The sequence below is a fragment of the Brachyistius frenatus genome, unplaced genomic scaffold (assembly GCF_029030835.1).
Source record: "Brachyistius frenatus isolate BFR_SWC_R1_liver_20210118 unplaced genomic scaffold, ASM2903083v1 Contig_178, whole genome shotgun sequence".
Classification (NCBI taxonomy): domain Eukaryota; kingdom Metazoa; phylum Chordata; class Actinopteri; family Embiotocidae; genus Brachyistius; species Brachyistius frenatus.
The window spans coordinates 474,282-487,188 of record NW_027210777.1 but is presented as its reverse complement, the minus strand read 5'-3'; the positions used below and the strand labels follow the sequence as shown (position 1 = coordinate 487,188).

Genomic DNA, 12,907 nt, shown 5'->3' with positions numbered 1-12,907 from the left:
CAGGCTGCCCAGAAGAAAGGTTTGGATCTGGAAAATTTGAATCTATAAATGTGAAATTTTGCTGATATTAAGATTAAACTGACAAAGTAAAATAATGAATAAAATAGTGGAAATGACTTCGAAGTTACTAAAATTATAACGTGCCCTTTTTAGAAACTTTCATTTTTAGTCTTTACCGGAAGTGTGAGTGGGATAGATTGTGTGTGTTTTACACTTGGTGTGGCGACTGCACTGCCTTATGGATGTCACCACCTTTAACTACAGCCACGTCTTCAGCTGTATAACTGCGGAAGCGTTCCGGATCACGTGACCGAAGCGGTTAGCATTTGTGCTAATCAGGTTCACCGTAAGATTAACGTTCAAAATTAAACACGTCCAAAACAAGCTCATCACGGGACCCTCAACGGCATCCGTACATTTATACAGTAGTCACATTCAGTGTTCTAGTGGACACCGCCGATCACCTAGTTTTTAATAGTGTAAAAGTAACAAGTATATCCGGTTGGAACCTCCAAAATAAAACCTATATCAAAAGAAGTCGGGTTTTTTTTTAATAGTTTGATTCAAGTTATTATTTTGCAATTATGTTGCAATTATTATTTTAATACATGTTTTTAAAGTAAAAGCTCCATTAAAGGCTGGACGATAAATAAACTTACAGTAAGAAGTAGTTTTTCTGTAAATCTTTAGTCTAATTAATTCATATTAATGTTTAATATTAGATAAATGTTTTACTTATTTAGTAAGTAATTATTCACCATTTAATTTACTTATTCTTGTTCATGCATATAGTGTAGATTAATTAACTGATTGTGTATAAGTACTTTACTATATTTATTTATTAATGAGGAAAAACTGTTCACATGACCAGAGCTGGACCAAACATGGCAAGAACATCAGAGTTCAACATCGTTGTGATTTTATTTGGACAGCAGGACAATAGCCACTTTTATAAAGTATGGGAAAATACAAATCTCATGTTTCACTGATGCCATGATGCAGCAGGTCACGACCGATGTTTACATGCGTTTTATTTAAAAAGGAAAGAAATCAGAAGAGAGATTTGATCGGAGAGGACACGAAACATCTGTAGGTTAAAGTTCACCACATGAGATCCACAGAAACATCCTCCCAGCGGATCGAGTGATCGACAGACAGTTTGTCCCATAGAAACGAAGTGAGTGAATGTGTCAGGTGAAACCGAGACCGGATGTTTAAAGAGTTCATGTAGCAAAGAAACCGACAATGAGTCTGAAGGATTGTTTTACAGTAGATCTCCACATTTTAGAGGTTTTAGAAAAATAACCAAGAAACATCCAAACCAGCACGTTTCAGAGGTTATATATTCCCAAAGGGTCCTAAAATAAAAACAACTTGAGGAAGTTAAAAAATAACAATCAGTGTAAATCTTTCATTTGTCAGTAGACATCTCAGTCATGAGATTACAGTCATGTCCCATAATCCGTCCTGACAATAAATCACAGATGATCTGCAGGAAATGGTTTGATTGTGCGTACAGATCACTGTTTGTTTGTTTGTTTGTTTGTTTATTAGAAGCAGGACGACGCTGAAACAAACAAACAAACAAACAAACACTTTATAGAAAACATTAGTGTCTTGTTTTCATTTTGGCCTCGTGGTTTTTTAAGTGATTTTCCTCCACTGAGCTGATGTTAAGCTTTTATTAACTAAAGTCATCTGCATCTCCCACCAAACCTGGAGTAGTTTAAATCCGTGCAGCTCTAACGCTGTAAGCGGCGCCCCCTGCTGTTCACCACTGCTAATCCCTTAAAAGCTGCTGTCTCTGAAGAGAGCTGCCCTGATTTAAAAGAAGCTTCAGAGGATTTTCAGCAGCAGACTGTCATCCTTTTAGGGAACGAGTGATGACAGAGTGACACATTCTGGTGGCTCTAACTGTCCTGCAGCATTTAAATTAAAACTTAAACCTCAGAGTCCAGATTCAAGGCTGAGGGTGTCCAACGCTGAGCTGCTGCTCCGATCTGTGTGGAAACACGTCCCGGTGCTGGTCTCTACTGACCGGGTCTAAAAAAGAAAAACGAAGCAGAACATTCATGAACACTGAAAAGAGCGATGAGGCTCAGTAACAGCTGACCGCCTGCCTGCAGACACTGAGTAAGACGGGTTAACGTCGCCCTGCGTACCGCCTCTCAGGACCACCGCAGACCACTTAGGGTTCATGTCTGGAATGTTTCAGAGGAAGGTCTGTTTCCTGTAGTGTTGGGAATATGCAGGTCAAAGGCAATACCCACAATGCACTCTGTTTTCTGTCTACACAGAGATGAGAAGATGACAATGAGGATGCAGCTGTTCATCTGCGAGCACACGTTAAACCACACAGAATGCTGAGGTCTCTGCTCTGTACTGAGGCTTGGTCACCAGAAGTGGCAGGAAGTTTCACAATAAAAGGAGATGAACGTTTACCCGACATACAAACATCAGAAAAAACAAACAAAAAAAAACTACACAAATCTAAAAGGAAGATGCCCTCAAATTCTGCTAAATGAAAAAAACAAAAAACCCACCAAGAGGTGAAAGTAAAAGAGTGTAAACTTATGAAGGAAACGGTTGTTACGATGCCTTTAAACGCTCCTGAATGAACGCGCTTCGACGGGCGGAGAGATACGATCAGGTGGTGTTCGAGGCCTACGGGAGTGTTAATCAATACAGACACACAACTGGCACATGGAGAGACTGACGGGAGACGGAACAGATTTCAGCTCTCTTCATTAGTCATCTGACTTGAACTGAACCTGCTGGAAACGAGGTCGGACACGCGGAGGATGGAGACGACGCTCTGGATCCTCCTTCGCGGCCGCCGCCTCCCGACCACACCGACACTTTTAACGGAAGAAGCCCAGTTTCTCTCGGAGCCACTCCTCCGTCAAGTCCTCCGTGTTCCTGATCTCAAACACCTGGAGAGGCAGACAGAGACGGTTCTCCTTCAGCGGAACAGTCACAGAACAGATGGACGATAGCAAAGTTAGGAATATTGTCGATCAGTCTGGAGAGCGTTCCTGAACGCAGCACTGACTTCCAACACTTTCCGCTCACGGCACGTGGAAAAAAAACGTGCCCGTTTCATTTCAACGTGCCATGAGCGGGTGTGTTGTCGTGTTGGAGAACCCCGTTGACATGGGGACACAGGTCAAGGTTGGTCTGTGTGCAAAACAAACGGGAAACTGAAACCAAGTGACAAAGAGGGATGAAGAAGAGCACAGACAAACTACAGCAGGGAGGGAAGGACAACGAGGGACAGCTGAAGCTGCTGTTGATCAGTAACTTTGAGTGATTCCTCACGAAGGTTGTTGCTCCTGCTGCTGCATCACTATTTTCAGTTCGGAGCAGGACACGTAGCTGCCTTTTTATATATATATATACACATTTGTGTAAAGGGCGATGTTTAGCACCCCGCGCAAGCACCACGTGGTTTTAAAGACTCGTGAAGCTTCACTCACCTTGGTCAGCTCCACTGTTTGCACCAGCTTGTTCTTGCTGCCCGCGTACATCATCTGCTGCTCCGGTCTGCAACCTGCCGACAAACGTTTTAGTTTTTTTTTTTGAGTTGAGGAAGCCCGGGACGGTTTCATCCTGTGATGAAGCTCTGAGTGACGGAGAGAGAGATACTCTCTTACCCGCTGGACTGGAGAAGATGAAGCAGAGCGGGTAGGACACGCGTCCGTCATCGTGGTGGTACTTATAACTGTAGACGATAAACGTTCCCGGAGTTAAGAACGTGCAATGTTTTACAGCAGGAGGAGAAAACCGACACGTTAACAGCTGATCAACATGCCGGCGAGGCCCGGAAATCATTAATATCTGTTCAGATCAAACACTGGAAGGATATCTGGGCTGTCTCTCCGGCAGTTCGTCCTTCAGATCGTCCGGGGAAATGTCCTGAAAGGAGACGGACGTTTAACTAACAATTGGTTTCAGGGAAAAATCAAGAGAATTATTAAATCTGTTGATTACCAAGAATCAGATTTATTGAATCTGTTTATTACTGAGAATTAGAGATTTATTAAATCTGTTTATTACCAAGAATCAGATTTATTGAATCTGTTTATTACTGAGAATCACAGATTTATTAAATCTGTTTATTACCAAGAATCAGAGATTCATTGACTCTATTTATCTATTTAATCACAAAGATTTATTAAATCTGTTTATTACTGAGAATTACAGAAATTTATTAAATCTGTTTGCTCCTGAGAATTACAGAGATTTATTAAATCTGTTTATTACTGAGAATTACAGAAATTTATTAAATATGTTGATTACTGAGAATCACAGATTTATTAAATCTGTTGATTACTGAGAATTACAGATTTATTAAATATGTTTATTACTGAGAATTACAGAGATTTATTAAATCTGTTTATTACTGAGAATCAGATATTTATTAAATCTGTTGATTACTGAGAATCACAGAGATTTATTAAATCTGTTGATTACTGAGAAGGTGATCTCCTGGAGGAATTATAAAAATGTATAAAAGCCGAATCGGCTCTTTTCAGTAATAACGGACGTACCTCGTGTTCTTCGTCCAGAATCACCAGCTGCTTGTCTTTATCGATCTTCACTGAAGGACACAAAGACAAACGTGTGAATCATTCGCTCCGTCACAAACGTGTCTGCAGGACAAACAAAAGCTAGACTTTATAAATTCAGCGTCTCGGAGGATTAAAAGGATTCTGACACTGTGTGGTCAATCAACATGTCACTTACTGATGATGGCGGCGTTGTTGGTCTCCTTCCTGAAGCGGAACTCCTTCAGCTTCTTCACCAGATCTTCGTCCACGTCACAGACCACCAGGGACTCGCTCTGACCGGAGACACGCACACGTCAACAGGTCGTGTTAAGACACCAGGTTAAACGCCACCGCTTGTTCTTTTATATGGTAACCTTTGACCTTTGAGGATCTCATGCAAGTGGAATGTCTGGATCTCTACATCCCTGATGGTCCAGAAAGAGACTGTTTATGATTCCAGGATACTTACACATGTATGATCATATTTACACATGTATTAAAAAATTTCCCCTCTGGGATTAATAAAGTAACTACCTAACCTAACCTATGATCATATTAACACATGTATGATCAGTGCTGCAGCATGTAAAACATTTAATGTGACACTGTAATGTTTTCATATTAATTTATTTAAGGAGTTTCTTCTCATTAGAACTTTAATTGGTTTTCATACATTTTAATTTCTGTACTTCAGCATGTCTCAATAACGAAGCTGGTGAGAAACTGTTCAGCTGTCTCCCCCTCCTGGAGACGCTGCACGAGGAGGTCTGCGTGTGTGTGATCAGTGTGTGCTGATCTGCTCCAGGTGTGTGATGGGGCTCTGCAGCAGGAGACAGCTGTTCTTCGGTGAGGTCAGTGAGGAGATGAGTTACATCGATCTGCACACATCTGAACTTTACTCTGAAAGTTTCCCTGAGCTGACAACGGATGGTCCTCCGATCCGACGGCTTTAATCCAGAGAGGAAACAACAGAGCAAATTTGACAGGAGTCTACCTCCGTCAACTGCGTTACATAACTCCAGGACAAAAACCCAAACTCTCAGGAGTCTCTGCAGACTCTCTGAATGTATAACGACACCTCGAGCAGATGGCGACGGGCGGGCGGGAGGGAGGATTTCTGGAGATTAACACGGAGAGCAGGATGCACACAATCAAAGCTGCACTTCTGCTTGCAACACTCTGGCTGCCAGTTCAACCAGGAAAAGAGAGCCGGATGACTTCCGGTTAATAAAGCAGCTCGTGGTCAGCCGGTGAGGCAGTCCACCCGCCGGAGGGGAGTTCTGTTCTTCTGTCCCGGTGAAGAGCAGCGGGCCAACAGCTCCACGAACCCGACGTGTTCAAACACATCGCCGACAGTCAAGCTGCCGCACTGCCGGATGTCCGACAGACAGGGCTTCAAAATAAAACCCTGCACACGGTCAATGTCCTACAACATCTGCCCACTTTCTAAAACTCTTCATCCAAACATCTACCTGTCGTCATTAATATTTCTTCCATTAATCTATAACTTTGTCTTGTTTTGTCTGATCAACGGTCCAATACCAAACCACTGTCAAGTACAATTCAGAGGTTCTTGTACTTCAGTATTTCCACTTGACTTTATACTTTTACTCTCCTACATTTATCTGCCTGCTGTAGTTACTTTTCTGATCAATATTTTATACCTAAAATATCTGATCAGTTTCTGTTAATTCATTAATACACAGATTTGCCGTCTCAACAGTATCATGTGTTGAAAAGTAATTAACTCCACCAAACCCCAAATGATCAGTTCTGTAATATCTATAATAGATATCTATAATATCTTTAAATCCTACTTTTACTTATTCAAATATAGTCTGGAAGCTTTCACATTAAAAACTGATATCATAACATAAGTGATGCAAAGTGTTTACATTTTAAATATAACTGAAAAACAATACCTTTGCACATATACAATGTAGTGATGCTCTAAAATAATAATAATAATAATAATAATAATAATAATAATAATAATAATAATAACAATAATGAGCGGTTTGTGATTTTATTTTTAAATCACCCCGGGAAGCCCGTCCCTTTTTATCCTCCCCGCCTTGATAGACTGAACAGAGGGTGGAACTAATGCTAGGCTAGCGGGCTTACGCTAGCCTTTCTGCTACCTGACTTTTCCTCAATAGTCCCCGAAACTTCACGTTAGCTCAGAGCACGCGGTGAAAACGTAGAGACGAACGTGACAACAGGTGAGTAGCGGGAAACCGGAGCGACTTACCATCGTGGCGGAGTTGAAAGGCTGTGAAGCTGCTGCTGCTGTTCGGAATGCTGAGGACGCGTTCAATGTTTTTTTTTTTGTCTTTTCTGCTTCACATCATCTTGTGACGGTTTGACCAATCCCACAATCCCTCAGCGGCGTCCCGCCTTCATAACTCACCCTCACATCTCTGCGGCTGTAAAATCACCAGTATATTTTTATAATAATTCAATATGTAGAGTTTTATTTTAAACATATCTATCCATTGTGTTTGACCAGTCCCACGGGTTGTGGGACTGTGTAAAGAGACTTTACTCTTGTTTCGCTGTATCTCTGCTGTACAATCACCAGTTTATTTTGTATAATAATTTAAAATGTAGTCTTTTATTTATTTTTTTTATAAAACGATATTTAACTGACCCGTTCAAAACTTTAAAATAATCCACTCCCGTGTAAATAATTAATTTTATTTCATACAAAAAATGACTTTTTTTCTCTCCTATATTTGAGTGTATTTCTCTGTATTCACAGTAGGTTACCTATGTACGTGTGCCCTGACACCTCCATCCTCAGATACAACAGGGGGTGCGTGTAAAGAGGCCAGGTGAAGGCACCTGTGACCTGAGACTGAATAAAGGAGTTTATTACCTCTCATCTCTCTGAGCAGCTTTAAACGGAAGCTACCGGCAGTTATTAATCACCAAATGTTCCTGCTGTGATGTGTGATTAATGTTGTCACACTTTTATGTATTGAACCGCCTCTGTGATGTGTATAAATGAGTTATTGATCTGTTCTTAATTGTAATGTATTGATTTTATCTCAACTGCTTTTTTTCCCCTATAAAATAAAAATAAAAAAAATTAAAGTTAGGTCAGAATCAGGTCAAAGTTGGGTTGGGATGTAGTTTTTTTTTCAAATTCATTTTTTAATCAATAATCATCAGTAATGTGAACATAAAGACTGGTGGGTAAAAACAATAAAATAACAGAATGAGGAAAAGACAACAGTCACAATTTTACCACATCTAAAACTAAGACGATATCCTGTGGCGTATCGCGGTACGATAAAATATCGACATAGCGCGTTTTTTGGGAAGGTGTTCAGGAATGTGTCGTTTGACTCAGTCCTCACAAATGCGGAAGGCTGGCCGTGTGTGTTTCCGCCGGGGCGCGCCCACCCTTTAAGCATACGTCACCAATGAAGCGCATGCGCGTCCTCCCTCCTCCAGAGTTGTGAAGCTGAACTTGTTAGCTTTCACTTGGCAAGCTACGTTAGCCGGCTCACCGGTCCCCCGCAGCTGGATCAGCCCTCTCTGCCGCCCGCTGTCTCCGTGAGACGAGTCCGTCTTCTGACCAGGTAGCGCGAAAACTCTTCCTTATGTCTTTCTTACGGGTCTGTGACGCAAAAAATAAACAAACGAGCCAACGTTAAGTAACAGTTAGCTGCTGTTAGCTAGCTCGGTAGCCAACTCTGTAACAACACTTAATGAGGTATTTTACAACAGTTCCCCGCTAACGAGCAGCCTGGAGGCGGTGTAGAGTGGTTCTAGTCGGTCTCCGTGATATTCCAGTTCCGTGGAGCTGTTCTGACTCTGACTGGACGGGTTTTGTGGACCTCCATAAGAGGATGGAAACAGTTGGTGTGTCTGACAGCTTGTTGTTTTAACGCTTGATGAAAGTTGTTCTTTCTGTTTCAGATCATGGCGGATTTCTCGGTGAGTTTTAAAGATTTCCCAACATGCTGTTCTGTTTTATTTCCAGGGAGTTTCCTGGTTGTTTAACAGATGTTAGTTGTGGACTAAATCAACCAACTCCTCTCTTCCCCACTGTGAGATTAATAAAGTCTAATCTAATTTAATCTTCTCCTCCTCCCTCTCCTCCTCTCTCCTCCTCTCTCCTCCTCCTCCTCCTCTGTAGCTGTCTGATGCTTTAGGTGATGATGCCCCGAGCCGGGCAAAGAAAATAGGCAACACAAACCCATCAGCTCCTGCCGGCAATCCTCCACTTCCCTCTAACCCGGGATGGCCCGGTTCCGCTCCAGGAGCACCCACCCAGCCCTCTGCTCCAGCGGACTTTGGTGGAGGATCATCGGGCCCGGGGGCCCCAGGGCAGTTCCCATTTCCCTCTGGTCCTGGAGCACCGGGGCAATACCCAGGACCTCCTTCAGCCCCCGGGGGGTTCCCCCCAGGTGGTGGGTTTCCTGGACAGTATCCACCAGCACCAGGAGCTCCGGGCCAGTTCCCCTCTAGCCCTGGAGCCCCGGGCCAGTTCCCTGGGCAGTACCCCCCTGAAGGAGCTCCAGGGCAGCTACCTGGAGGCCCCATTCCTTACCCAACAGGACCGTTTCCTTCTGGCCCCGGTGCCCCCCCTGGGCCGTACCCTAATGTGCCTTTCCCAGGGGGTCAGCCCGGAGGAGGGAACGGCATGTACGGACCGGGAGGTCCGGGGGCCTTCCCCCCTCCTGCTGGCCCTGGCTCCTTCCCGGCATTCCCTGCTGGAGGCTTTCCCCCAATCCCACCGGGATCCTGGGGACCAGGAGGAGGCTTCCCTCCTGCCCCTGCACCCTTTGGACCCGGTCCTGGTCCCATGGGTCCGTATGGTGGTCCTGCTGCTCCAGGAGGCTCACTGGTGAGTACAACCTCTCTGAGGGTTCTGCTGCTGGATGCTTCTCTCTTCTGGTGTGTTTGTTCTGGTGGTCAGTGCAGCATGACCTGGTGGTGGACAGACGCACACACACACACACACACACACACACACACACACACACACACACACACACACACACACACACACACACACACACACAGACATAGTTTCCTCTGCTGCTGCTGGGAGTTTCTGCAGGAGGGTTACTATTTTATTATCATTTCATATCTTGGGCTCTGCTGGGGTGAAAAGCAAATATAAATCAGAATTAATTCATATTCTAAAGTAGTTATAAAAATGTATTCTTCTCTTTCAGCCCAGATATAATCCACCTTTTTATTGAAACATGAACTCAACTTTTCAAAAGGACGATGACATCAGCTGCAGACGGGACTTCTGGTTTGATTAGTGCCAAAGACTCCATATAATCAGTATAAATATTCAGTATAAAGCCCACAGCTAAAGATTGAAGTCCATCTGATGTTCTGTTTTTAATATGATCCCATGTTTCCCTTTGATGTCCTCTGATCATCATGCTGTAATTCAATAATTAATTAAAGATGTCTGTTGTCTTCTTGTTAAAAAGTACAGAACATGTTTTTCTGTCTCTGCCTTCAGTAATAATCTGTGACATGTTAATAAATGGAGTTGAAGATAATGACTCATTGGGGTGTTGCTGCAGGAACATAGGCGGGGTCAAAGTTTTGAATAATATTCAACCAAAAGTTTCTTTATTTCCTGACATGAAGCACGTTGACGTATTTGAACAACTTTAGATAAAATTACAGATAAAGAAAAACACAATTTTTAAATTTTTAAGGATGTTTAATATGAACTGAATTTCATTTCAGAACAGCGAGGACACTAAATGCTCGGTGATGATTTAAAACGTGAATATTTCTTGCAGATGTTGCCGTACGATCTCCCACTTGACGCTGGAATCATGCCGCAACTTTTAATCACGATAATCGGGGAGCCGGTGCCCGGTGCCGACAGGTAGGACCGCCAGGACGGGGACACGATGATCTACCTGCAAATATGAGAAACTTCTTTAGCATAAAGATAAAAGTGCTGCACGATGACAGTCATCTTCTAAAGTTACATATTATCCAGTTAGTTAATTTGTTCAAGGAATATAAATATATGTATGTGTGTTTGTTTTTGCAGGTTCAATGTTGACTTCATCAAAGGTTCAGACGTCATCTTTCACTTCAACCCTCGATTTATGGAGCAGACCATCGTCAGGAACTCCAACCTGGGAGGATACTGGGGGCCGGAGGAGCGCGAGGGCGGATTCCCCTTCGTTCAGGGACACCAGTTCGAGGTGAATTAACATCTGGTCCTCTCGCTGTTCAACTCACATGTTACATGTATGTTTACGTGCTGATGTGCCACAAAGACCCAAATTTAGCCAAAGATGTGGGTCAACTTTCACAATCATGATCTGTACTGTATTGACTGATTATTGACTGATCATTGATTGATTATTGACTGCTTATTAACTGTTTATTGACTGACTCCACCACCATGTCTGTCCCCTGCAGCTGAAGATCCTGGTGGAGGAGGACATGTTCAAGGTGGCGGTGGACGGCAACCACCTGCTGGAGTACGAGCACCGGGTGGGCGGCCTGGAGGAGGTGACGCTGCTGCGGGTGTGCGGTGACATCATGCTGCACAGCGCCGCCCCGAGCATGATCTGAAAGGAGGTGGAGGCGTGGCGCGGAGTCTGAAATCAAACACTTTGAACGAAGGCGGAGGGCAGCGTCTCGGCGGAGAGACGCCACTGTCCTCCCGACACGTCTCTCGGAGCACATGAACGCAGACGAACGCAGGTCTGCTCGTTATAATCCTTCTGTTTTCTACTGGATCTCTTTTATAGCCTCATCCAGTTTTATCTTAGGACATCACCGTCGGCAGGAAGTTTGAAGAAAAACGTAATTTAATGCAAAGATTGTAAAGTGCGATGTGTCCCAAACATTTCCCAGCAGTGTGTTTACGTGTGTGTTCATTATATCTGCAGCATTATGAACCTCTGAAGTATTTTATTTCAACTTCTTCCAGCTCACCTTTCTTTAAGAGTCTTCAGTTTTAATTCTCCTGAGATCTCACACTGAACCGATTATGATTTCATGTTGAAGTCAAACCTGACGGTGAAAACAGAGGCCTGAATTATGAAATAAAACTGTGGGGAGGGAGGGGAGGGATGTGGTGAGGAGGGGGGACTTGCTGCCAAAGACTTGGCGGCTCCAGTCGTCTCAGATTGTGTTAAACGGAGCGACGAGCTGCTGGAAGCTGTTTGATTCAGAGCTGTAACGTTTCCTGAGCTGCTGCCTGCACGACAATAAACTGCTTCCCCCTGGTCACCCTGTGTTTCATCCAGCAGTGGGAGGAGCTTGATCCTGTTAGCAGGAACCACAGGTGGCGACAAGTGTATCACACTCTTCCCACCTGTGGTGCACACACACACACACACACACACACACACACACACACACACACACACACACACACACACACACACACACATGTTTACTGGTCAGATTTAAACCTCACTTGGGATAGAACTTTTTTTTTTTTTTAAAACATCCAACTGACCAAAGCCGAGTCGTTAAACGCATTATAATCATCTGTTATTGTAAAAAAAAAAAAAAGAAGAAAGAAAATACATAAAAACAACCAGGAACATTATCACTCTTTATATAAATTAAACAGAATCATTCCTCAGCCCAACTGAAATTAATAGATATTTAGTCACATTAATGAGATGGTGTGGTAGCAGGGAGCATAAAGACGCTGTATAATCCACCACATATTTTAACTCACGTTACACAACATTTATCTTTCACTTTATGAAGAAAGATGTCTTCAAACTCATTAAACATGTGATGCATTGTCCTGGATCAGAGTTCTATAAATAATATCAAATTTTAAATTTGCTTTACTTTCACCATCCACAGCATTAAATGAAAATCCAGTATTAGAAGTATGTATTATTGTTGTTTTATTTATACACATCAATTGTGCTTTAAATGGAAAAAAAACATAAATAAATAGAAAATTTTAATTAGGATGGTTGTAATACAGAATCAATATGAACCCCAGTTAAAGTAGTAAAACTTCAATCTAGTATTTAAAGTGTGCAACAGGTTTAATAAAACGACTCATACATATTAAAAGTATTACAGGACATAGTGTTGACAATAAATAAAAATATGAACACCACTTGTTTTTGCTTCCATTTTTTATGAGTTGAAGTAAAAGATCTGCATCTTAGAAGTTAAAATGTTCACAGATTTTAGTCTGAAAACTTTAACTTCAACTGCAGCAAAAACACGAGTTTTTGTAAATTTGTTTAGGATTGTAAGATTTCCAGAAACTGGAGCATTTGTAGTTTCGTTTTTCTATTTTTACTTCAGTGAAACATCTGAAAAACTTCTTCAGTGATAGTTGCCGTAAATAACGTGTTATCTGCGGGAATTTT

At 42.6% G+C, this 12,907-nt stretch overlaps 2 protein-coding genes across 4 annotated transcripts; one reads left to right on the top strand and one right to left on the bottom strand.

Annotated features, from left to right (window-relative positions):
• Window positions 1–902: 902 nt before the first annotated feature.
• gmfb (glia maturation factor, beta) lies at window positions 903–6,901 on the bottom strand. Its single transcript, XM_069717694.1, is given in 8 exon segments — window positions 903–2,933; window positions 3,477–3,550; window positions 3,654–3,736; window positions 3,866–3,915; window positions 4,551–4,600; window positions 4,747–4,843; window positions 6,802–6,826; window positions 6,828–6,901. Coding segments are annotated over 8 exon segments (525 nt in total). The 3' UTR covers window positions 903–2,861.
• Window positions 6,623–11,623, top strand: lgals3a (lectin, galactoside binding soluble 3a). 3 transcript variants are annotated; one of them, XM_069717674.1, is made up of 6 exons: window positions 6,623–6,772; window positions 8,478–8,495; window positions 8,698–9,408; window positions 10,334–10,422; window positions 10,594–10,750; window positions 10,971–11,623. In XM_069717674.1, the coding sequence occupies exons 2-6, from the start codon at window positions 8,481–8,483 to the stop codon at window positions 11,124–11,126; spliced, it is 1,128 nt and encodes a 375-aa protein (XP_069573775.1). In that variant the 5' UTR covers window positions 6,623–6,772; window positions 8,478–8,480; the 3' UTR covers window positions 11,127–11,623. The 3 variants fall into 3 exon arrangements, with proteins under 3 accessions (XP_069573775.1, XP_069573776.1, XP_069573774.1); XM_069717673.1 differs by lacking the exon at window positions 6,623–6,772 and adding an exon at window positions 6,929–8,137; XM_069717675.1 differs by lacking the exons at window positions 6,623–6,772; window positions 10,334–10,422; window positions 10,594–10,750; window positions 10,971–11,623 and adding exons at window positions 6,925–8,137; window positions 9,743–10,084.
• Window positions 11,624–12,907: the final 1,284 nt, after the last annotated feature.